The 26,148-nt window shown below is 41.9% G+C and overlaps 2 protein-coding genes across 2 annotated transcripts; one reads left to right on the top strand and one right to left on the bottom strand.

Moving 5' to 3' along the window:
* Positions 1-255: 255 nt before the first annotated feature.
* LOC112069021 (sodium-coupled monocarboxylate transporter 1) lies at positions 256-17,161 on the bottom strand. The gene is made up of 15 exons (XM_024136272.1): positions 16,187-17,161; positions 14,806-14,871; positions 14,500-14,551; positions 13,366-13,433; positions 9,924-10,078; positions 9,683-9,823; positions 9,431-9,560; positions 9,065-9,153; positions 8,633-8,745; positions 8,331-8,398; positions 8,152-8,238; positions 7,744-7,937; positions 1,743-1,852; positions 1,259-1,344; positions 256-1,146 (listed from the first exon to the last, which is right to left on the bottom strand). Exons 1-15 carry the CDS (start codon positions 16,541-16,543, stop codon positions 1,021-1,023), a joined length of 1,842 nt encoding a protein of 613 aa, XP_023992040.1. The 5' UTR covers positions 16,544-17,161; the 3' UTR covers positions 256-1,020.
* A 4,346-nt stretch (positions 17,162-21,507) lies between these two features.
* On the top strand, positions 21,508-22,987 carry LOC112069024 (thyrotropin subunit beta-like). The gene is made up of 2 exons (XM_024136275.1): positions 21,508-21,706; positions 22,112-22,987. Exons 1-2 carry the CDS (start codon positions 21,545-21,547, stop codon positions 22,391-22,393), a joined length of 444 nt encoding a protein of 147 aa, XP_023992043.1. The 5' UTR covers positions 21,508-21,544; the 3' UTR covers positions 22,394-22,987.
* The last annotated feature ends 3,161 nt before the right edge of the window (positions 22,988-26,148 follow it).

Genomic DNA, 26,148 nt, shown 5'->3' with positions numbered 1-26,148 from the left:
TATGTCCAAGTCAGCTGCCAACAAATGCCAGTAATATAGTTGGTTGACCCAATTAATATTGTCACCTTTGTAAAGATGAATGTGAAGCATGCAAGATACAGTTGCATAACTGTTTCCTTCCAAATCTGTCTAGAAATAAGTGTGCATTTGCCTTGTCTAGCTCATTGCCTTGTTTATGTTTGTTTATGAAAACTTGACAATATAAAAAAAATCCCAAAAGAACAATCACAGATAAATCAAGCAAGCAAACAGGTATGCATTTCAGCACAATCTTTATATCCACAAAAGTAATATTACATACTGTAAAATGTCTCATATCAGCCATTTTAGTGATGTAAACACAACATAAATATGATTACATGTGAACTGCATATGCTTATTTGTACTGACAATTAAGTTAGATTTACATTATTATATATTGTTTTATCTTAACACATGGTTGAAAAGTCCTACCTTACAACAAGTGCTGTATACATTAAAATATTGCTTTACATTGCAGTACCCTTCCATGGCCTAGGTCAGGGATGCTCAACTACTATTTSAAAAGGTCTGGTCACACACATTTCCTAGGTGGCTGGATGGATATTGTCATGTATTGGGATAGTAACAAACCACCTCACAACACATGGGATCCTAAACTGTTCACACCCCTCTTGTTGGTTTAGAGAACATTTTACAGTTTTAAAGCTAATTTCCTGCAATTCTACACATTTTGCCATGTCTTATGAGTGTTCATATGATACTTTAATGACTCTACAAAATCAATGGAGGCCCCCTGGGGGTCGAGGCACCTGGGCAAGTAATCTGGCTATGATAACTATAAGATTAGGATAGCTGGTTAGCCTAACATACATGAGCTAGCTAGTTGATCAACTGTATCAACCTGCATTATTACACACTTGGGGTTCCTTCTCTTAGTAATGAATTTCATTACAATAAAACTAGAACGGAAAGGTGAGAGGAAAAATCGTTCCCTTGGAGCACTCCAGTTGACAGAGTGCATTTAGCTTGGTGGCAGCATCACATTTTAGAGACCTTCTCCACATCCTTCTCCACTATGTTAAACTGAGGGTCTTGGAATCCAGCGTTGTTTGAGCCCTTCTTCAGCTCTGACCCAGCCTTTTCATTTATCTCAGGTTCTGATGCCTGCAGAAGTCACACAAAGACCACACCGGGTGCCAGTTAACACAGAACATTTAATACAGCTGTAGGCTTACGGTATGAGAGAGAGAGAGAGAGAGAGAGAGAGAAGCTTTACCTCTGAGTCCTTGCCACAGCCAGCGCAGAATAGATCCCTTCTCCTTACAAAGAGATCTGAGCTTAGCTTCTCCTGCTTGCARCCACCTGGACAGACAACACAGGGAGACGTCACGTTTAACTAACTGCATAAAATATCAATTTGAACCAGCCAAAGTCATTATGCCTAGTGCCAGGAATTTTTCCTTTAACAGACCTGACCAGGAACAACTAGCCCCAGAGTTAAGAGCTTAGCGGTTAAGAGCTTTGKGCCAGTAACCAAAAGGTTGCTGGTTTGAATCCGAGCTGACTAGGTGAAAAATCTGTCTGTGTCCTTGAGCAAGACACTTAACCCTAATAGCTCCTGTAAGTGGCTCTGGATAAGAGTGTTTGCTAAATGACGTAAATGTCAAATGTAAAGTTTGTCCTGGTCAGGTCATGTAGTCAAAAATAATTAATATCATGCACTATGCTGTTAGGGTTGGAGCTAAAGGAGGTAGCCTCACCTGTGATAGCGCTTACCACCAAGCCCACGATCACAGTCACCAAAGTGCCCAGAAGACAGAAGTACAAGTAGGACAGGGAGTACCAAGAGTCTGCCAGAGCCGGGCGGTCACTGTAACAACAAGATGAAGAGTCATACCTGAGCCCCCAATAATACAGTAGCCTTGTTAAATCAAATCAAATCTTATTTGTCACATACACGTTGTCATGACGTTGGCCTGGGGGTAGGTTTATGACAGTCATAAATACCTCTTCCTCCCTTTTTCCTCTCTCTACCCTACTGATGTGACATTTGAAAATCCTTTGGTTAACATAGAGATTCTGGGAACATCAGAAGGTGGGGGGAAATKAACTATATTCTGGTAATCCGACCAATTGAACATATGCGGTGGTACTTAATGAATATGATGTCAGTTCGGTTGTCATCTGAGACATTCTCATCAATAATAGGAGGACATAAACTCTACAGTGGAAAGTCTGCACATTGTAGTTATCAGATTCACATGGAATTGTTGTTCAATTTAAATGTTTGAATATAAAATTATTGGTGAAGAGATGAAATGTAATTTTAGCTTCCAAATGAGAGATTTGGGTTTTCATAAGGTTAGGGCTCTGCTCAATCAGTGGCCCGCCCCTGTGAAGAAACATGGGTTATAACACTTTTCAAACACGSCCTCCTCTCCCTTCCTATATAAAGCCTTGACGACAATATAACCTTCTGTTCTGAGGATGTGAGGACGACGGTCCATACGTTAAAAGGACTAACCTGTCAACTACAGAACTAAGCCAACCTCAGCGTGAGCTTTGGTTGCGAATGGTATGAACTTTGAACTCTTATTCACTACAGAAGTGATACCTCCTAGCCGTTGAGTTAGCAACAGMAGCTGCAAACGTGGGCTAGGAAAGGACAGACAGAGTATCCTGTCTACCACACAACGATGTTATTACAACTTATCCAATTTACCACCAGAGACATTCTTCAAAGGACAAAGGACTCGGTTGGGCAACACGGCCTTCCATCTACCACCAACCTACCGAAGCACAGCTCAGAGTAAATATTTATTGCATTTTCCTTTTCCAAATGGGCGGTAATTTAGAATGCATAAGATACTGTATTTACGATAGAGACATCGCTTCTCCCTTTGTCTTCAGTCTTCCCGCTCTTTCACTCAAACCCAGCCCCCTTTTCTTTTGTGTAACCAGCTGTCATATCTGTTCCGTCCGCTAAGGGACGTTTTTCCTTTATGACGTAATTTGTAATCAAGGTATGATTATTCTGTGTATATGTATTCTGTGTGATTAGTTAGGTATTTAGTAAATTAAATAATTAAACCCAATTTTGTATTGCTAATTTAACTTGTTAGCCAGGGTTCGTGAAGAATTTACAACTTTCAGATGAGACTGAAATAAGGTGACAATTAATATTGACTGCTATTGATGTAAAATATTACTAGGTCTTTAAGAGTTTATTCGGAAGATAACAGCTCTATAAATATTATTTTGTGGTGCCCCGACTCTCTAGTTAATTACATTTACATGATTAGCTCAATCAGGTAATATTAATTACTGAGAAACGATTTTATAGAATAGCATGTCATATCACTTAATCCGGCATAGCCAAAGACACGACAACGTTTAGCAGATGTTATTGCGAGTGTAGTAAAATGCTTGTGTTTCTWGCTCCAACAGTGCAGTAATATCTAACAACTCACAACAATACACACAACCTAAAAGTAAAATAATGGCATTAAGGACTATATAAATATTAGGACGAGCAATGTCAGTGTGTCAAATACTAAAATACAGTAGAATACAGTATATAGATATGAGATGAGTAAAGCAAAAATATGTAAACATTATTAGAGTGACTATTGTTCCATTATTAAAATGGCCAGTGATTTCAAGTCTRTGTATATGAGACAGTAGCGTCTAAGGTGCAGGTTTACGTAACCGGGTGGAGAGTCTGGAAGCAGTGGCTTGGGTGGTTGTTGTCCTTGATGATMTTTTTGGCCTTCCTGTGACATCGGGTGCTGTAGGTGTACTGGAGTGCAGATAGTTTTCCCACGGCGATGCGTTGGGAAGACCGCACCYGCCTCTGGAGAGCCCTGCGGTTTCARGTGGTGCAGTTGCCATACCAGGCGGTGATACAGCCGAACAGGATGCTCTCAATTGTGTATTTGTAAGAGTTTGTGAGGGTTTTAGGTGCCAAGCCAAATGTCTTCAGCCTCCTGAGGAKGAAGAGGCGCTGTTGCTTCTTCTTCACCACACTGTCTGTGTGGGTGGACCATTTCAGATYGTCAGTGATGTGTACACCGAGGGACTTGAAGCTTTTCACCTGCTCCACTGCGGTCCCGTTGATTTGGATAGGGGCGTGTTGTTTCCTACCTTCACCACCTGGGGGCGGCCCATCAGGAAGTCCAGGACCCAGTTGCAGAGTGTGGGGTTCAGACCCAGGGCACCAAGCTTAATGATAAGCTTGGAGGGTACTATGGTGTTGAATGCTGAGATATAGTCAATGAACAGCATTCTTTCATAGGTATTTCTCTTGTCCAGATGGGATAGAGCAGTGTGCAGTGCGAGGGCGAGTGTATCATCGGTGGATCTATTGGGGTGATAAGCAAATTGAAGTGGGTCTACGGTGTCAGGTAAGTTAGCCTTTCTAGGACACGCGTTCCGCTAGCGGAACCCCCCCCCCCCCAACATTCCGCTGAAAGGGCAGTGCGCAAAATTCAAAAATATTTCTCAGAAATATTGAACTTTCACACATTAACAAGTCCAATACAGCAAATGAAAGATAAACATCTTGTTAATCTACCCATCGTGTCCGATTTTTAAAAAATGTTTTACAGCGAAAACACAACATTTATTTACGTTCACCACCAAATCCAAAAAACACACAGCCATTTTTCCCCAGCCAAAGATAGCTTTCACAAAACCCAGAAATAGAGATAAAATTAACCACTAACCTTTGAACATCTTCATCAGATGACACTCATATGACATCATGTTACACAATACATTTATGTTTTGTTCGATAATGTGCATATTTATATCCACAAATCTCGGTTTACATTGGCGCCATGTTCAGGAATGCCTCCAAAATATCCGGAGTAATTACAGAGAGCCATGTCAAATAACAGAAATACTCATCATAAACTTTGATGAAAGATACATGTTTTACATATAATTAAAGATGCAACCGCTGTGTCAGATTTTTAAAAAACTTTTGTAAAAAGCACACACACATCTACTCAGATAGAAACAACATTTCTCCGCCATGTTGGAGTCAACAGAAATACGAAATTACATCATAAATATTCCCTTACCTTTGATGATCTTTCATCAGAATGCAGTGCCAGGAATCCTAGTTCCACAATAAATCKTTGTTTTGTTCGATAATGTCCATTACTTATGTCGAATTAGCAACTTTAGCTAGCATGTGTAGTACACGTGTCCAAACACTTGCGCAAGTGAACGCAAACGTCGGACGAAAACTTCAAAAAGTTATATTACAAGTCGAATAAACTGGTCAAACTTAGTTGAGAATCAATCTTCAGGATGTTGTTATCATATATATCCAATAACGTCCCAACCGGAGCATTTCTTSATGTCTGTAAAAGTAATGGCACACATGCTCATTCCATGACTAGCGTGCGTGACCAGCAACTGGCAATCTGCCAGGCCAGTGACTGAAACACCTCCCATCCGGTCCCACATCACACTAGAGGCTTCATTCCACGTTCTACTGACTGTTGACATCTAGTGGAAGGCGTATGAAGTGCAAACAGATCCATAAATTACAGGGATTTGAATAGGCGATGACTTTCACATTGGCCCTTTTCAGAATTTTCACTTCCTGTTTGGAAGTTTGCCTGCCATATGAGTTCTGTTATACTCACAGACATAATTCAAACAGTTTTAGAAACTTCAGAGTGTTTTCTATCCAATAGTAATAATAATATGCATATATTATCATCTGGGACAGAGTAGGAGGCCGTTCAATTTGGGCACCAATTCATCCAAAAGTGAAAATGCTGCCCCCTGCCCCCTAGGTGATATGATCCTTAACTAGCCTCTCAAAGCACTTCATGATGAGAGAAGTGAGCGCTACGGGGAGATAGTAATTTAGTTCAGTTACCTTTGCTTTTTTGGGAACAAGAACAATGGTGRACATCTTGAAGCAAGTGGGGACAGCAGACTGGGAWAGGGAGAGATTGACTATGTCCTCAAACACTCAAGCCAGCTGGTCTAGGCCGGCAGCCTTGCGAGGGCTAACACGCATAAATCTCTTACTCACTTCGGCCACAGAGAAGGAGAGCCCACAGTCCTTGATAGCGGTCCGCGTCGGTGGCACTGTGTTATCCTCAAAGCGGGCGAAGAAGGTGTTTAGYTTGTCCGGAAGCAAGACATCGGTGTCCGTGACGTGGCTGGTTTTCCCTTTGTAGTCCGTGGTTGTCTGTAGACCCTGCCACATCCGTCTCGTGTCTGAGCCATTGAATTGCGACTCCACTTTGTCTCTATACTGATGTTTTGACTGTTTGATTGCCTTACAAAGGGAATAACCACACTGTTTGCATTCTGCCATATTCCCAATCACCTTGCCATGGTTAAATGCGGTGGTTCGCGCTTTCAGTTTTGCTGCCATCTATGCACGGTTTCTGGTTAATGTAGGTTGTAATAGTCACAGTGGGTACAACATCTCCTATACACTTCCTGATAAACTCAGTCACCATATCAGTATATTCGTCAATGTTATTCTCAGAGGCTACCCGGAACATATCCCAGTCCGGGTGATCAAAGCAATCTTKAAACGTGGATTACGATTTGTCAGACCAGCATTGAATAATCCTTAGCACGGGTACTTCCTGTTTGAGTTTCTGCTAATAGTTAGGGAGGAGAAAAATGGAGTCGTTATCAGATTTGCAGAAGGGAGGGCAGGGGAGGGCCTTGTAGGCATCCCGGAAGTTGGAGTAGCAGTGGTCGATTGTTTTAGCAGCACGAGTACTACAGTCAATGTGTTGATAGAACTTCGGTAGTGTTTTCCTCAAATTTGCTTTCCCAGCTTTCCCAGCTTTCCCATCCCCAGCTACAATAAATGCTGCCTCAGGTTATGTGGTTTCCAGTTTGCATAAAGTCCAGTGAAGTTCTTTGAGGGCCGTCGTGGTATCAGCTTGAGGGGGAATATACACGGCTGTGACTATAACYGAAGAGAATTCTCTTGGGAGGTAATACGGTCGGCATTTGATTGTGAGGTATTCTAGGTTGGGTGAACAAAAGGACTTGAGTTTCTGTATGTTATCACAATCACACCATTAGTGGTTAATCATGAAACATACACCCCCGCCTTTCTTCTTCCCGGGGAGAGTTCTTTAATCGTGTCGATGCGATATACTGAGAACCCAGCTAGCTGAGAACCCTGAGCTCGTCTGATTTGTTGTCCAGAGACTGAACATTAGCGAGTAATATACTTGGATGCGGTGGATGGTGTGCGCGCCTCCTGAGTCGGACTAGAAGTCCACTCCGAATACCTCTTCTCGTCGGCTGTGTTTTGGATCAGCCTCTGGAATCAATTAATTTGCCCTGGGGGTACGAACAAAGAATCCAATTCGGGAAAGTTGTATTCCCGGTCGTAATGCTGGTGAGTTACCGCCACTCTGATATTCAAAAGTTCTTTCCGGGTCTATGTAATAATAMAAAAYATTTCCTGGGWTAATAATGTAAGAAATAACACACAAAAAAACGAAATACTACAAAGTTGCTTATTAGCTAGAAGCAGAGCTGCCCTATCTGTCGGCGCCATCTTGTGAAACCAGACTGACCGCTGCATTGACGTTTTCATTCAGTGAAACAGAATGTGAGCTCGCAACATCAGGCTGGTTCAACAAGGCTGCTAACCCATAGTTAGCTATAAGCACCATAGGACTCTGGAATAAAGTTGTGCACTATATGTGGAATAGGGTGACTTTGAAGACAGTGATTATAAAGTGACTGTGAGTAACTCACTCAGGCAGAGGGGTCAGTGTTACTGCACTGGTCCATGGGGCCAGGGTGGTGTAGTTCAGGTCCTGTGTGCGGTTACAGCCTGCCACACTGATTGGCAGGGGGTTGGTCTTATCAGCTAAGGGTGGGTATATCTGAGCTCCAATCCCCACCCACAGGGTAATAACAAGGCCCACAATCAGCCCTGTGAGTCCCCCCTGCAATGCACAAGGAAGCCGTCTCAGTCTCACCCATAAAGATCATTAAAGGTCATTATATTGTCTAACGTTGTTTTGTATTCAACAACCAAAATCTTTGTATGTCAGAACATTTATAGTGTTACTGGTTAGTAATATATCTTTGAGTAAATTAGTAAATCATTCTTTAAGTATGAATAATGAAAGTGATATGAATAAGATGTGGGATACCTACTGTTGAGTTTGCTGTGCGCCAGAACATGCCTAAGAGGTAAAGCCCAAGAAGAGGGCCACTGATCATTCCAAATATGGACAGGGCTGCCTGAAAAGAGACAACGTTAGAGACATAAAGTAGAGGTGACTACCAGACAGCAGGTGGCGATACGGAGTCACTTCTGATTATAGTTTTCCTACCTGCAGAATGCTCCCCATCAGAGAAGCTATTGCAGCCATCCCAATGCACAAAAATCCGAAGAAAACACCTGAAATAGGTGCAACGGTAATTAAATATTCCATACACATTTCATGATTATAAATATATTTCAATGCAAAGTATTTTTCCATGCAAAGTATTTTTCCATGCAAAGTATTGACATACTGTATAATGTACATACCTCGGCAAATATCAAACTGACCTTTATTTGTGTGACATTACTATTTGAATGAACCCACATATAATTATGCTAGTCTTACACAGTGTTTTGTGTGAAACTCACTGAGGCCCATGTTCATCCAGGTCACCTGTTTATCTGTCAGGTTTTTGTACACTGGCCTGATGAAGTCCTCTACAGTGACAGCCACCAGCGCATTGATGCTGGAGGATACAGTACTGAAACAGACGCATTGACAATAGATGAGGCAAAGAGAAAGAGGAGGAATTGCCCTTTTCTGCAGGGAACTTATGGTTAAACACATTCATTGGTAGGTTAGTTGTAAAAGTAGTGGAAGATCGCATGCATTTGTTAGTGTATACCAGCCATAYGCAATAGGCGAACCGCGGTCTGGTTCCGGATCCAGAACGGGAGGGGGTTGAGAGGTAGGGGTTTGTTACTATGCCGATAAGTGACTATATCTATCCAGATCTTTGCCACCTGGAAGATTTGTGTCAGCGGACCTTCTCTATTTGGGTTCCCCTGGAGAATACTCACCTCAGTGTACCACTGTATGCTGCCGCAACAAACAACCCAGGGACTCCAGGATAGGCTGCCAGGATGTCCATTACCAGGTATGGAAGCAGCTTGTTTACACACACACACACACACACACACACACACACACACACACACACACACACACACACACACACACACACACACACACACACACACACACACACACACTATTAATCCCACACACAGTCCCCCGTCCAATTCACACATACATAAGTAATAACACATGCACATGTGTGAAATAGGACAAATATAAGCACCCACCCACTAACATTCAATAACACTGCCATAGTGCAGCACTGTCCATGCCTGTGTAAGAGCCATAGCTGTCTTACATTTACTGACCTGATCAAGTGCCCCTACATCACCATTAGTGAGTGGATCACAGTTTTTGTAAATGGAGTACATGGTGAGGCCGGAGAACACTGCTAAGCTCACAGTCACCCAGAGACCAATCATATTCACATACAGTGACCTGAGGGTTTCAAAGAAAGCCAACATGAAACAAACACTTTTTTCTTTTTTTTTCATATTGCTATTCTTCATTCACAGCTTTTCCTGTATGTTATGACTGTGGAAGGTAGGAGTGCCACTCACAGTTTGGCTTGAGTTAGGGTTTTGCAGGAGATGTAACGCTGCACCTGTGACTGGTTGATGGAGTAGATGGACGCCCACATCACACTGCCACCAACCACGATCGTCCAGAACGTGTGACGCTTCAAAGGGTCCGGATCAAAACTGCATTAGAAGGTATTAAAGTGAAAATGCTCAGCTAACTATGAGGAGTCATACWGTGGTGGTAATTAATCCCTGCATGACGTGTGGACATTTTACTTACTCAAAAACGTTGAGCCTGCCTCCTTGGTAGCAGTCATCCCAGATCTTCCCCAGACCTCCCTGGATGACAGCCCCCCTGGCAATGACGGCCACGAAGCCTGCTAACATGATCACCATCTGAAACACGTCTGTCCATATGACCGCCTTCAGACCTCCCTGAGAACCACAATGCAACATGGAGTCAGGGGAAGGAAGGTTCATGTGTAGGTTTAAGTGTGTTCCCTGACCCTGTGAGCTGACCAGGAAAAAACTGGACCTTACAGTAGTAATTGCCCATAACTGGGGCTGAGAGTTTTCCCTGCATGAACATGTCATGGGGTCAGGAAAAACTCCTGGCCCCGGGCAAAGAGTTTTTTCTGTAATGAGTCTGAAGCGAAGGATATACTGCTTTGTCGAGACAAGGCCCAAATCCCTGTCATCTGCATGAAGAAAAGACAGAGAAAATGGGGGGAGGAGGGCGGGGTGCCTTGTTAGAATTAGCCGACGAGTAGGTAAACCACCAGTACCACCACTACCCTATTATTGGCCAACGTGCAATCATTGGAAAACAAACTGGACGATCTACGATTAAGACTATCTTACCAACGGGAGAATAAAAACTGTAATATTTTATGTTTCACAGAGACGTGGTTAAACGACGAAATGGATAATATGGATCTGGCTGGCTTCTCCCTGTGTCACGTCTGCTCCTGCTCCTCCCCTCCGGCGTACGACGTCGCCAGAGTACTAACCACCGGTCCTGGGATTCATCATTACGCACAGCTGGCATTCATTATTACGCGCACCTATGAATCATTACACCCTGCATCAGCAGGACAGAGCAGATATGTCTGGTAAGAAGAGGGGCGGGGGGCGGGGGTGTTTGTCTATTTGTCAATAACTGCTGGTGCGCGATTTCTAATATTAAAAAAGTCTCGAGTTATTGCTCGCCTGAGGTAGAGTATCTCATGATAAGCTGTAAACCACACTATCTACCAAGAGAGTTCTCATCTATATTATTCGTAGCCGTCTATTTACCACCACAAACCGATGCTGGCACTAAGACCACGAGCCGTATAAGACCATAAGCAAACAAGAAAATGCTCATCCAGAAGTGGCGCTCCTAGTTGCCAGGGACTTTAATGCATGCAAACTAAATTCCATTTTACCTCGTTTCTACCAGCATGTCACATGTGATAGCATAGACTGGAATATGTTCCAGGATTCATCCAATGACATTGAGGAGTATACCACCTCAGCTTCATCAATAAGTGCATCGACAACGTCGACCCGACAGTGACTGTACGTACATATCCCAACCAGAAGCCATGGATTACAGACAACATTTGCACAGAGCTAAAGGCTAGAGCTGCCACTTTCAAGGAGCGGGACACTAATCCGGACGCTTATAAGAAATCTTGCTATGCCCTCACACGAAACATCAAACAGGCAAAGTGTCAATACAGGACTAAGACTGAATCCTACTACACCGGCTCTGACTCTCGTCGGATGTGGCAAGGCTTACAAACTATTAAGGACTACAAAAGGAAACCCAGACGTGAGCTGCCCAGTGATGCCAGCCTACCAGACGAGATAAATGCTTTGTATGCTCGCTTTGAGGCATGCAACACTGAAGCATGTAAGGGAGCACCAGCTGTTCCGGACGACTGTGTGATCACGCTCTCCGTAGCCAATGTGAGCAAGATCTTTAAACAGGTTAACATTCACAAAGCCATGGGGCCAGACGGATTACCAGGACGTGTACACAAAGCATGCGCGGACCAACTGGCAAGTGTCTTCACTGACATTTTCAACCTCTCCCTGACCGAGTCTGTAACATCTACATCTTTCAAACAGACCACCATAGTCCCTGTTCCCAAGATAGCGAAGGTAACCTGCCTAAATAATTACCGCCCCGTAGCACTCACGTCCGTAGCCATGAAGTGCTTTGAAGGACTGGTCATGGCTCACATCAACACCCTAGACCCACTTCCAACAGATCCACAGATGACGCAATCTCAATCGCACTCCACACTGCCCTTCCCCACCTGGACAAAAGGACCACCTATGTGAGAATACTGTTCCTTGACTACAGCTCAGCGTTCAACACCATCATACCCTCAAAGCTCATCACTAAGCTAAGGACCCTGTTACTAAACACCTCCCTCTGCAACTGGATCCTGGACTTCCTAACGGGCCACCCCCAGGTGGTAAGGGTAGACAACAGCACATCTGCCACACTAATCCTCAACACTTGGACCCCTCAGGGGTGCATGCTTAGTCCCCTCCTGTACTCCCTGATCACCCATGACTGCGTGTGGCCAAGCGCGACTCCAACACCATCATTAAGTTTGTTGACGACACAACAGTGGTAGGCCTGATCACTGACAATGATGAGACAATCTATTGGGAAGAGGTCAAAGACCTGGCATTGTGGTGCCAGGAAAACAACCTCTCCCTCAATGTGAGCAAGATAGAGGAGCTGATCGTGGACTATAGGAAAAGGAGGCCCGAACAGGCCCGCATTAACATCAACGGGGCTGTAGTGTAGCGGGTCGAGAGTTTCAAGTTCCTTGGTGTCCACATCAACAACAAACTTTCATTAGGCATGTCTTTTACCCCTCAGTAGACTGAAACAATGTGGCATGGTTCCCCATATCCTGCACCATCGAGGGCATCCTGACTGGTTGCATCACCGCCTGGTATGACCAAGCTTCCTGACGTCCGGGACCTATATACTAGGCGGTGTCAGAGGAATGCCCAAAAAATTGTCAAGACTCCAGTCACCCAAGTCATAGACTGTTTTCTCTGCTACTGCACGGCAAGCGGTACCAGAGCGCCAAGTCTAGGACCAAAGGCTCCTTAACAGCTTCTAMCCCCAAGCCATAAGACTGCTGAACAATTCATCAAATGGCCACYTGGACTATTTACATTGACCCTTCCCTTTGTTTTTACACTGCTGCTATTCGCTGTTTATTATCTATGCATAGTCACTTTAAAAATTACCTCGACTAACCTGTACCACTGCGCATTGACTCGGTACCCCCTGTATATAGCCTCATTATTATTATGTCATTTTATTTTGTTACTTCTGGAAGAAAAAAAATATTTTTTACTTTAGTTTATTTAGTAAATATTTTCTTAACTCTATTTCTTGAACTGCCTTATTGGTTAAGGGCTTGTAAGTAAGCATTTCAGGGCTTCTAAGTAAGCATAAGGTTGTATTCGGCGCATGTGACAATACAATTKGATTTGATTTAATGTCTACTTGTTAAAAATGTCTTATTGTAAATGTAATTGTTTGTAATATATTTTAAGCTCTGTGTTGGACCCGAGGAAGATTAGCTGACGTTATGGTGTCAGCTAATTGGGATCCTAATAAGTATTCAATATTAAAATGTGTATTGTCATAGCGTGAAGGAGTTGATTGCTGATTGGTGAGTGAGATCAGATGAACCACTGACCAGGGTGCAGTAGATGATGCACACCACCCCAGTGGCCACCAGCACTCCCCAGAGGTTCAGCCCTGTGACTGAAACACACACAAGTACAGACCCATTTACACAGCATTTCCAAATAATACTCTACAACTGTTTCCATGAGCTGAAACAAATAGATAAACGCAACATGTAAAGTGTTGGTCACATCTTTCATGAGCTGAAATAAAAGCTCCCAAAAATGTTCAATATGCACGAAAAGCTCTCCACAAATTTGTTTACATCCCTGTTAGTGAGCATTTCTTCTTTGCCAAGATAATCCATCCACCTGACAGGTGTAGCATATCAAGAAGCTGATTAAACAGCATGATCATTACACAGGTGCACCTTGTGCTGGGGACAATAAAAGGCCACTCTAAGTGCAGTTTTGTCACACAACACAATGCCACAGATCAGGGAGTGTGCAATTGGTATGGTGGCTGCAGGAATGTCCACCAGAGCGGTTGCCAGAGAATTTACTGTTAATTTCTCTACCATAAGCCGCCTTCAACTTCATTTTATAGAATTTGGCTTTACATCCAACAGGCCTCACAACCACAGACCACGTGTGTTGCGTTGTGTGGGCGAGCGGTTCGCTATTGTCAACATCGTGAACAGTGTGCCCCATGGTGGTGGTGRGGTTATAGTATGGGCARTCATAAGCTATGGACAACGAACACAATTGCATTTTATCGATGGGAGGCCCATTCTTTTTAAGGTATCTGTGACCAACAGATGCATATCAGTATTCTCAGTCATGTCAAATCCATAGATTAAGGCCTAATGAATTTAATTCAATTGACTGTTTTCCTTATGAACTTTAACTCAGTAAAATCTTTGAAATTGTTGCATGTTGCGTTTATATTTTTGTTCAGTATAGATACATATGCATTCTCTGTGATATTATCACTTAGCCTAACGACATCTGCATATCCTCTTTCGTGCTGCATCAATTGATAAGCAATTAGACAATACCTTTATTGGCAGATCGCAGACCAATTTAATTAGCTAAAGATTTATCATCAGTTTGGTCCAGAGATTGACCTTGTGTCAACACTCAGATAATAATATTATTTTGATTCATTTAAGGAACATTACAGAGATACTTTGCATATGACTTACTTTGATTGAGAGCAAGAGCTGGGGCGTAGATGACCATACCAGTGTACAGGGCCTGAAACAAAATCAGCCATTAGTTGATGGATGTAAACATATGCTTAATGCACATTCATRAAGCGGAATGTTTACCTTAGATGCCCAGATGGCTTCCTGAAATCAGGCAGTGGAAAAAAGGACAAGGGCAGATTGCCATTTTTTGTAGTTAATGCATTATTGAGATTTTTGTTTCCACCATATCCTTTGGAAAACATTAGCTTCATTAAGATCTACCCTTTTGCCCCATTTTCATGATGTTAACTGAATATTTACCGTTTGTATGATGTACATGGTGGTCCCGATCACCCGAATCAACTTGTTGAAACGCATCTCCAGATACTAGAGAGAAAATAAACATTTCAGTCAAACCTGGCCTGATTTCATTGGCTTTTACACTTGTAAATCTTTTTTCCTAGTCAGGAAGTGATGATGAAGAAAGATTCATAGACTTTTCAATAGTCTGTCTATCTGCAGGTCTACAGCTGTTTTGTTCAAGTCATAAATGGTTGCAGGTTGATGTTTATTGTGATGAATCTTGTCCTGGAGGCAGATCTGAGCGATTTCCACTGGATGTGCCAGMTGCAGCCAAAATTGGCTATATATATTGTAAAAGATTATGAAAACAAACATTTGCTCTAAGGTTAGCATAAGGTTAGCAGTGTGGTTAAGGTTATTGTTAGGTTTAAAATCAGATTTTATGACTTTGTGTCAATGTCAGCCAGTGAATACCCTGCAGAGCTGCCTTCAGTACAYGACTCATCCCAATAAATGCCAACCTGCKAAATGGTTGCTTGGTGCACAAAACTAATTAAATACCTGTAATTACTTTTATGGCAACTAGTCACATATTTTTAGGAGGTAAAGTCCTCAGATRCTGAATGTAACAGATGTAACATCTTGGCACCCCTCCTGGACTAGATTGTTTTCACGGATCACTGATTAAATATTAGTTAAATTACAACTGCTGGGGGCCTCCCGAGTGGCGCAGCGGTCTAAGGCTGCGYTACTACAGATCCTGGTTCGATACCGGGCTGTGTCGCAGCCGGCCGTGACCGGGAGACCCATGAGGCGACACACAATTGCCCCAGCGTCGTCCGGGTTCAAGGGAGGGTTTGGGCGGCAGGGATGTCCTTGTCCCATCGCGCTCTAGCGACTCCTGTGGCGGGCCAAACGCATGGACGCTGACACAGTCGCCAGGTGTACAGTGTTTCCTCCGACACATTGGTACGGCTGGCTTCTAAGTTAAGTATGCATTGTGTCAAGAAACAGTGCGGCTTGGCGGGGTTGTGTTTCGGAGGATGCACGGCTCTCGACCTTTGCCTCTCCCGAATCCGTACGGGAGTTGCAACGATGGGACAAGACCGTAACTACCAATTGGGGAGAAAAATTWRTATAAAAATACAAAAAACTAAAAATACAACTGCTGGACATTTTAGGGCAAACCCTCTCATCTTCACCCCCCTACCTATCATCTTAATTCATTCCCCTGTACCTTTATCTCAATCCACCTTGCTTGCACTTGCTGTTTGACCGTTACAATGGGCCCAAAGGAATCATCAAGCTATTTGCACCTCAAATGTTTTAATGTATTTGACATACTGTATATGTATTTGACCCAGGTGGGTCTGACCCAGCCTGGTATATCTTACAGTACCTCGTAGGTGCTGGTGATGCCCAGGCGGTAGAAGAGAGGGACGAAGATTTCAGCGGTGATGATGGACATGATGGCATAGGAGATGCCAAATATCCAGAAGGCCGCCCCAAACCGATAGGCCTCTGCTGGAGTGCCGATCACGGTGATGCCAGACATGAAGCTGGCAGTGAGGGACATGGCGACGGGCACCGCTGTCATCTGACGGCCCCCCAGCAGAAACTCATCGCTGCTGGTGTTCTTGCGGCCCCGGATGGCTTGGAACAGGCCGATGCCGGCCGCCCCCAGGACTGTGCCCACAAACACCACATAGTCCCACACAGAGAACGAGGCCACTGGGCCCCCTGTACCCGTCGTCATGGTTAATGAGTACAGAAGAGATCCCTCCGGCAGAGACCAACACTTATCTAATCTTCACTATCTAACCACTTTCACCCACTGGTCGCCACTTAGATCTTACAGGTTGAATGTTAGGCAATGTTGCTAATGTTTAATTTCCTTTCTTTCCAATGCACACTATTTTTCCTATTTACAATTTAATCAGATAAATGGTATGTGAATTACAGAACATTGTAGCATTGATATTTAACTTTCACTAAGTAGAGAAGGAATGTTTGATTTGATCAAGAATGTCAAAATAAATCAATTTTGTTCAAATTGAGTCCAACCTTTTTTCAGTATTCCAAGAAAACAAAACAATAGCAAATAAATTCTCAGTCAACTAGATAAGCACCTCAGAAATGTATTAATGCAGATAAAATGTTGGGATTATTGCAGTTCTTTGACACTTACAATAGACATCCACAATTGAAAGAAACATCCTTATACAAACGTCCTAGAATTCCAAGAACAAATGTCCAATATTCCTATTTGTTAWGTCTACCGTATTTGTTGAGGTTGAATAAAGTTGAGAATGACTAGAAATGCATCCTCCTGTTAGGCAAGACTTCCTTGTGTGGTCCCCTTATCCTAACAAACGCATGGAAGAACACAGTCTTGGTGTCAGCTAACCATAAACACACCTTTAGTTAATCATCACCCAAGGACAAAATATACAGAATTCACTGCACTGCCTACCAAGATTCTAAAACGGAATGATCATTATATCTGACTTGATGAATTGGGTTTGGCCCGCCTTCCGATCTACAATTAAATAGAACGGTTGGTATAGTTCTAGTGTTAGAACACCATGTATGGTCAGCCTGACACAGTTGTGACTTTCAAAGCATGAAAAGGGTTCTCCAACAAGAAATCCTCCAGTACTTATGGACTCCAAGACCAGATTGATCAACATTTGACTGATTAGACTTTCCAGAGAAGCAGTCAGCTTTGAGAAAAATAATGCAGTCATAAATCATAGTCATAGATCAGCCATTCCATTCCATTGCACGAGTCAGTACGTTGGAAAAACAATTCTAGTACATATAGATATAAGCACTTGTAGAAAGAGAAGACAGTTTTTAGGAACATATGGATACTGAATCACTCAAGGACTCAAACTGTAATGCTCCTATCCACAGATTGCATTCATTTCAGTAACATTTGTTTTAGTGTGAAATGTTGGATAGGGCACCATCAAAAAAAGTCATCTCAGTTATAACCTTACATGAATATGAGAGACAGGAATAATCCTCTCTACAATCATTAACTTCAAATGAAAACACTTGGAGATAAGGGACCATCCAGGATTGGTGTAAAACTGTTGGACGGCTGGATATCTGTTCCCATGGATGCAGTAGATTATTACATGTTCTGGAAGGCAGCATAGAGGGCTTACTACATGCCAATCAAGCACGTAGATTTTACAGTTAGGTTACGTTTATTTAAGATTGTRTAAAAAGAAAACAAGGAGAAAGCCAACATGGCATTTGGACATTGGGACAGACAAATAGACTTGGTATAATATGAAAGATTTCAGATGAAAATAAGCCTGATAGAACAGGGAGACCTGACATCTGAAAGCTACCCACTGGGCACATGTCAGTTCAACTTCTACTCTCTTAGAACTCTTTTGGAACGTTTTTTTCTTCGGCTGTCCCCATAGGAGAACTCTTTTTGGTTCCAGGTAGAACCATTTTGGGTTCCATGTAGAACCCTCTGTGAAAAGGGTTCTACCTTGAACCAAAAGAGTTCTACCTGGAAACAAAAAGGGTTCTCCTCTGGAGACAGACCAATAACCCTTTTAGGTTCTAGATAGTGTCGTTTTGATTTACATTTGGTTGAGTTATCAACTAACGTGAATTCAATGTGAAATCAACCAAAAATGTCACCTTGTCATTGGATTTAGGTTAAAGATTGGTTGAAAAAAATACAAAATTCATAGTTTTCCACATTGATTTGGTCGAAATGAGGTGGAAACACCGTTGATTCAACCAGTTTTTGCCCAGTGGGTACTTCTGACTACAAGATTTACTTTAATCAGTCTTGACTAGGTGTTCGGATTAAGTTAGGAAGTGAACATTCATTGGCTTTGAGCCTACTGCTGACGAACACTGAACAACTTGTTCCATTTATTGTTTAATTGCCACTAGTCTTATAGTGTTTCAATGTGTTGAATGTCACGTTGCCTTGGTGCTCCCAGTCAGGCTGCGATAGCGCTACATGGTCTATATACACCATTCAAGCATCATGTAGACAAAGTAGGCACAAGTCAATACAGGATTTACAACACTGTTTTACAAAAAAAGGCTCTGACTTTTCAGTTTCTACGTGGGCTGGCACCTGTGTCTCACTGGGACATGACTCCGGCGGCAGTGTGGTTAAGGTTAGCTTTCAAATCAGATTTTATGACTTTGTGGCTGTACCAGCTAGTGACCACTCTGCAGAGCTTCCTCCAGAACAAGATTCATTATGAAAACCTGCTAAATTTGAGTCTACACCAGACTTCATAACATGTCATCACAGTTCATAGAACTTGACAAACTGAACGCTATCATTTTATCTCAACTCAGTAGCCCTACTAATCTTAGGCCTAAACGTATTGCACGTGCTCAATGAACAGCTGAAGAAGCTATTCGGAGCGGTCCAAATGAAAAACATTGAAGGAATTGACAGTAGACTCTAAAATGGAAATAAATCAATCTAAACATCTTGCTCAAGTGTAGCATGTCTGTGGGCTCTGAAAACAACTYTGAATGAGAACGGTAGCTAATTAAAATGTAGCCTAATGAACCGAATTACCATAAGCAAACGTTCTAGATTAGAATAACGGGAAATGACATGATGAACGTTAAATTCACTACTGTGATATATTTATCTGGGAATTTACACAAATTTAACAAACAAAGTGCAAATAATTAACATAATGAAACAATGAATGTGCCCGAATTGGCAGGAAGCAGAAAGCACATGCATGGTAAGAGGAGCATAGCTCAGGAGGAGAGGAAGAGGCGAAGCGAGAGGGTCATGGCTAGAAGGGACCAAGCGTCAGTTAACATGAACTTTATGAATTATGAAGCATTATGAAATTGTTAGATTAGATTACTTGTTAGATATTACTGCATGGTCGGATCTAGAAGCACAAGCATTTCGCTACACTCACATTAACATCTTCTAACCATGTGTATGTGACAAATAAAATTTGATTTGATTTATGTGCTTATTTTGATTATGAAAATGCTTCAAAATTCACAAAAAGTGGTGTTAGCTGATGAAGATTATCTCATAGAACAAAACGTATAAGATCACCTAAGCCTGTGTTTATCACAGACCTTCTTTTCGGAGTTTATCCAAAAACCCTCCAAAAAATGACCAACAAGCCATGGCGGAGTTAGTGCCTACAAAAAGATGCCATAACTATTGCTCTCTATAGATCTCCATACAAAAAATCCCCACTTGGTCTGCTTAMTGCTGAATTGTCGCATGGACAGATATTGAGGATCCACTCCCGTCAAAATAGACAATAGATTTAGGCCTAGGGTTTCAAGCTTTGGTTGATTTCAAATGGAATCTACAAGTTAATAATAAATATGTTGGATTCACGTCTCCATCTCAACCAAAAATCAAGGTCAAAGAATAGGATTAAATCAAACTGTATTTAAAGTGCATTTAAAGTTTGCAGCATCCGATGTACAATAAGGCGGGCCGGGCCCCCTAAGGCCATAATGCCGGCCCCACATGATGTATAGGAACATGTAGATGTGAAAGAATTTGATATGTAAGCTTATGGTTGCATCTCCACTTTGCCCTCTAATAGCTTTGGTGGAATTTTCACCTTAATGTAGACCCTATACTTAACAGATCCTATTCCTAGGTCAGAATAACATTTACGGGCCTCCTTGGCTGATTGTGCTCTAGCGACTCCTTGTGACGGGCCGGGCATCTGTAGGCTGACCTCRGTCATCAATTGAACGGTGTTTCCTCMGACACATCAGTGCTGCTGGCTTCCGGGTTAAGCGGGCGAGTGTTAAGAAGYGCGGTATGGTGGGTCATGTTTCGGGAGAGATGCATGACTTGACTTGACCTTAGCCTCCCGAGCCCGTTGGGGAGTTGCAGCGTTGAGACAAGATCGACACTCTGGAGAAAATAAAAAAAACATTTACATTTCAGTCATTTAACAGACGCTCTWACCTAGGAGTTGGGTTTGGAGTTGTTTCTGGACCGGGGGCCAATCGGACTTCACCACTTAGTTTTCTATTGTGCTAACCAGTGAGATTGCCACATACTGCAGTACAGGATGTGACTGCTAAAAAAAAAAGCTTATTATGAGGTTATTACAGGTTAAACCCTCACCCCAGACATTACTGTACAGGTAATGGAAGTTTGTAGTTACGGAGGGTGCCTATTATAWAAATATTTTTTAAGTAGCCTTTCGTGAACTAACTTGACTTTTTTTCCCCCTTACCATCTCTGACTTTGCTGATATCTACTTTATTGAGGAAAAATGTACTTACTATGACTGTGATATGTGGTTGTCCCACCTAGCTATCTTAAGATGAATGCACTAACTGTAAGTCGCTCTGGATAAGAACGTCTGCTAAATGACTCAAATGTAATTGCAAATGTATTTATGTATGTCAACATGATAATGGGCCTGGAGACTCCTGCTTCCACTCGGTCAGAGATGGGAGATAATGGTCCAGTAGGATCAAGGTGGATTAGAATGCCTGTATAAAGAGCATCAGGCAGCAKCATCAGGCCTGCATGTGCCCAGCTCTACCAGGTGAGTGAGCAGAGCTGATCTGACAGGAACACTGGTTCAGCTTCTTTTGTCCAGCTATCGGTGCAGCCTTGCTGAAGGACCGAATTTGTTCATATTTCCAACTATAAAACTATAAATATGTTCATATTTTCTTCTTGACATTGACTTTAATTCCATGCAGGTTCTTGATTGTATGACAGAAAGTTGTCGCTGCTTGCCAAATGGAATCGTCTGTGGCCATATGTGGTCTCCTTTGCCTGCTGTTCAGCCAAGCTGTCCCCATGTGTGTGCCCACGGACTACACTCTGTATGAGGAGAGACATGAGTGTGACTTCTGCGTGGCCATCAATACTACCATTTGCATGGGTTTCTGCTACTCAAGGGTAAGCAGGCTACAAGCTGAACCTGACATTCTAAGTTTTCAACAAGAAAAAATCTGTAAAAATCACTCAGTTTAAAACGTTTATCCTCCCACAAAAACATGTTTTGTTTTCCCTTTATTTGATCAGCATAGTCTCATTGAGATTAAGCATACTATTTTACAAGACAGACCTGGCCATAATTGCAGGACACTAGTAGTTACAGACAAGGTCAATTATACAACATACCATATGTGAATTATATCCTGTCACATGTTGTGCATTGGAGAAGAGATTATAAAAYATATGTATTGAAACTTGAACTATGTAAAATTCCACTTGGCAGGCTGACCGTGAGACATATTTGACCTACATTGCATGAATTTAATGTATATATGTTTAGCATGTGTCTGTGTGTGTGATAATCAGGACAGTAATATGAAGGAGCTGGCCGGACCACGATTCCTGGTCCAGAGAGGCTGTACCTATGACCAGGTGGAGTACCGTACAGTGATACTGCCTGGTTGCCCGCTCCATGCCAACCCTCTCTTCACCTACCCCGTAGCCCTCAGCTGCCACTGTGGAACTTGCAACACAGACAGTGATGAGTGTGCCCACAAGGCCAGCAGTGGTGACGGCCCCAGGTGTACCAAGCCACTCAGACACATCTACCCATACCCTGGCCTGAACAACTACATCCACCCCAACTAAATTCTCTCCCTTCCGTGGACAGATGTAGGATCTTAATTTGAGCCAGTTTTCTACAGCAGGAAAATATCCTTTAGCAACAGGAAATGCTAATTATTATATGGATTATAGTTCATGGTCCTTTTTTRTAGGGTTGATACATTTTTCATTAGGGTAAATCATGCCTGACATTTTAAAGTGGAAATTACAAACTTTAGAAGCCTTTTTGCTGAGCAGGAAAATTCTCAGCAACAAAAGAGTGATCAAATTAAGCCCCTGCATCTGTAATGACCATACTACCAACAGGGGAGGTAMTGAGAATGATCAGTTCAAATAAAGTTTATGGTCAATAGCCTACTCATTATCAAAATAGAACATCATTGTGCTTAGCATTGTGTTTATGTGTTTGTGGTGGATACATACTTGTAGTTACAGGGTGGTGGACCCCATGTATTGTGACATGTATAGTGTCTGTTTTGTTTGGAATCTGGATGTGCTTTTTCATTTACTGCTATACTTACAATGGAGGCTGACCCTGGTATTTTTGTCTGCTTCCTGGGTTTGTTCTTCTCTGTCTGTCCTGTCCATTGACACACTGAGCTATTTTGTTTACGTTGAACCAATACCATGAATGCAACTAGATTAAAGCTGAAGTCTGTAAATAGTTGTCAGTAATCTTAATTAATCACATCCTGTGTAGGAACACAGCTTGCTGTCACACTCAAAACACAACACAGACACACTGACAGCAACAACATAGTGATTAACAAGACCGTGGCAATGACTCCCTGACTTTCCCTCCGTTGGCTTGATAATCTGATTGTAAATTATTTCTGTGTGAAATAATCATAGAGATATTAGCCTGTGCACTATTAAGTAAAAAAACATTCTAAATTCTAAAAAGATGTATTAGTAGTTTTGTCAAAAAATGAATACAATATAGTATAATGAAATACTGTTTWATTTCACCAAGTGCACTCGATGGACATTACTAACACACATCATTCAATGGGATTTCATACATTATCCTATCCTATCCATTCCTATCCAAAGTGCATCTGGTTATAACTTTAGTCTCGTGGGAGTGTATCACAGGGGGTATGCGTGGTCGGAAATAAACAAAGGACGTTTGGGGAGACAGCTGGTGGTCTATATATGTCACCAGCTCAGAGGGGGACATGTTATGYGCCTGTCATTTGGACTCCCTTCTATCTCAATCAATGCTTAATCTGATATTATGAATTTTCCATACCTTATGTTGTAATCCAGTCTGTGTCAATGTGACAAGTGTCATGRCATGATGATGACTCACAGAGGGAAACCACAGGGCAGGGAGAGGTAAGGAGGCTTAGATGGAAATGCTGAGCGATTCGTGCTTTTGAGGTTGGTTCGGTTTGATTACCAAAAAATGTATTGAGGTATTCTATTTCTGTTTCGATAAAACATGTTTTACATTAAATGCATTGTGCATTATTATGTGGGTTGAATGGAATGGAACCTTAATTAGGGCCGATTTTAAATTTTCATAACAATCGTAATCGGCATTTTTAGATGCCGATTATGGCCGATTATATTGCAATCCACGAGGAGACTGCGTGGCAGGCTGACCACCTGTTACGTGAGTGCAGGCAGCCAGGAGCCATGGTAAGTTGCTAGCTAGCATTAAACTTATATTATGAAAAACAATCAATCTTAACATAATCACTAGTTAACTATACATGGTTGATGATATTACTAGTTTAACTAGCTTGTCCTGCGTTGCATATAATCAATGYKGTGCCTGAAATTGTGTCACTTCTCTTGCGTTCAGAGTAAGCAGAGTCAGGGTATATGCAGCAGTTTGGGCCGCCTGGCTCGTTGCGAACTGTGTGAATTACATTTCTTCCTAACAAAGACCGTAATTAATTTGCCAGAATGTAACAGCAATATTTAGACTTAGGGATGCCACCCGTTCGATAAAATAGGGAACGGTTCCGTATTTCACTGAAAGAATGTTTTGTTTTCGAAATGATAGTTTCCGGATTTGACCATATTAATGAGCTAMGGCTTGTATTTCTGTGTGTTTATTATATTATAATTAAGTCTATGATTTGATATTTGATAGGGCAGTCTGACTGAGCGGTAGTAGGCAGCAGCATGCTCGTAAGCATTCATTCAAACCGCACTTTCCTCCGTTTGTCAGCAGCTTTTCGCAATGATTGAAGCACAGCGTTGTTTATGACTTCAAGCATATCAACTCCCGAGATTAGGCTAGTAATACTATAGCGCCTATAAGAACATCCAATAGTCAAAGGTCTATGAAATACAAATGGTATAGAGAGAAATAGTCCTATAATAACTACAACCTAAAACTTCTTAACTGGGAATATTGAAAACTCATGTTAAAAGGAACCACCAGCTTTCATATGTTCTCATGTTCTGAGCAWGGAACTTAAACGTTAGCTTTTTTACATGGCACATATTGCACTTTTAYTTTCTTCTCAAACACCGTGTTTTTGCATTATTTAAACCAAATTGAACATGTTTCATTATTTATTTAAGACTAAATTTATTTTATTTCTGTATTATATTAAGTTAAAATAAAAGTGTTCATTGAGTATTGTTGTAATTGTCATTATTATAAATATATAAAAAATGCTGATTAATCGGTATCTGCTTTTTTTGGTCCTCCAATAATCGGTATCGGTGTTGAAAAACCATAATAGGTCGGCCTCTATTTAAGACGGCTGAATACCAAATATCAATAACTTAGATAATCTATTATCAGGTAGAGATACCTTGCGAAGCAACAGCTGGTCTCTATGTCAGGGGTTCTTAAACTTTTTCAGCCTGGGACCCAAATGAGAAATTCTGTGTTTTAATGGGACCCAAGCTTATAAAAACATGCAACTATATGTAAATATGTGTACATTACATTGTCCTAATGCCTAAAACAAATGCAATATAGACAAAAACGAATAACAATTAAATGAAATAACCATATAAATAGCTATCCATGTGTATTGTTCCCCATTAAAAACACTATTACATATATGTCTAGGTTGGAACTGTTGCTGTTAAAATACAAGACATCACTTTCATTCTGAACTGGAATAACCAACAATAATTTAAACAGTAAGATGTACAGTAGACCTGATTATTTTTCATCTGTACTGTTACTTAGGGTTGCAGTATCAGTTAGCTAGCTAGCTAGCTTGCTTTGCCTAACGTTTACGTTAGCTAGCTAGCTACTAGCTGTGTACATTGTTGTTGTTTTTTAAGAGAAATTCACATCGACTACTATGAGAGATAGTAATCCCTCATTTCTGTTTACAGTGTCATCATCAACTGTTATAAAATGACAATAATGCCTTGCTAGCTGATTTWCTCTTCCACTGTTTTAGTACTGTTTCCTGAAGCATTCTGCCCTGTTMTGAAAAAAGTCCCTGGGTTTACCGTCATGCTGTGAATGTTTGGTCAGGACGTGTCGTTCTTTTGTTMGTTTTGAGACTCATTACTGAGCACTTCCCATCACAAAACACATTGTRGGCGCTCCTCGTTATTTCTCAAAGTTTGCATGAAACCAAGAGAGAGAAACTCATTGCTGTATTGCATTTCATGACGATTGAGTTCAGTCAGAACTTGTGACTAGCTTGAGTCAATTCAATAACAGCGGTGAGTGACGGCGAGTAGGAATGACAAGTCAGTGGCTGACAGCACTTCATCTGCTCCTGAACGACAGCGCCGCAGCGTGGGTGTCGCGGAGTGATCTTCAAGAAAACTGCCTCAAAAGAGCAGGT

The sequence above is a fragment of the Salvelinus sp. IW2-2015 genome, unplaced genomic scaffold, assembly GCF_002910315.2.
Source record: "Salvelinus sp. IW2-2015 unplaced genomic scaffold, ASM291031v2 Un_scaffold859, whole genome shotgun sequence".
NCBI classification, from domain to species: Eukaryota; Metazoa; Chordata; class Actinopteri; order Salmoniformes; family Salmonidae; genus Salvelinus; species Salvelinus sp. IW2-2015.
The sequence above is the reverse complement of the archived record's forward strand: the minus strand, read 5'-3'. Positions and strand labels throughout refer to the sequence as shown.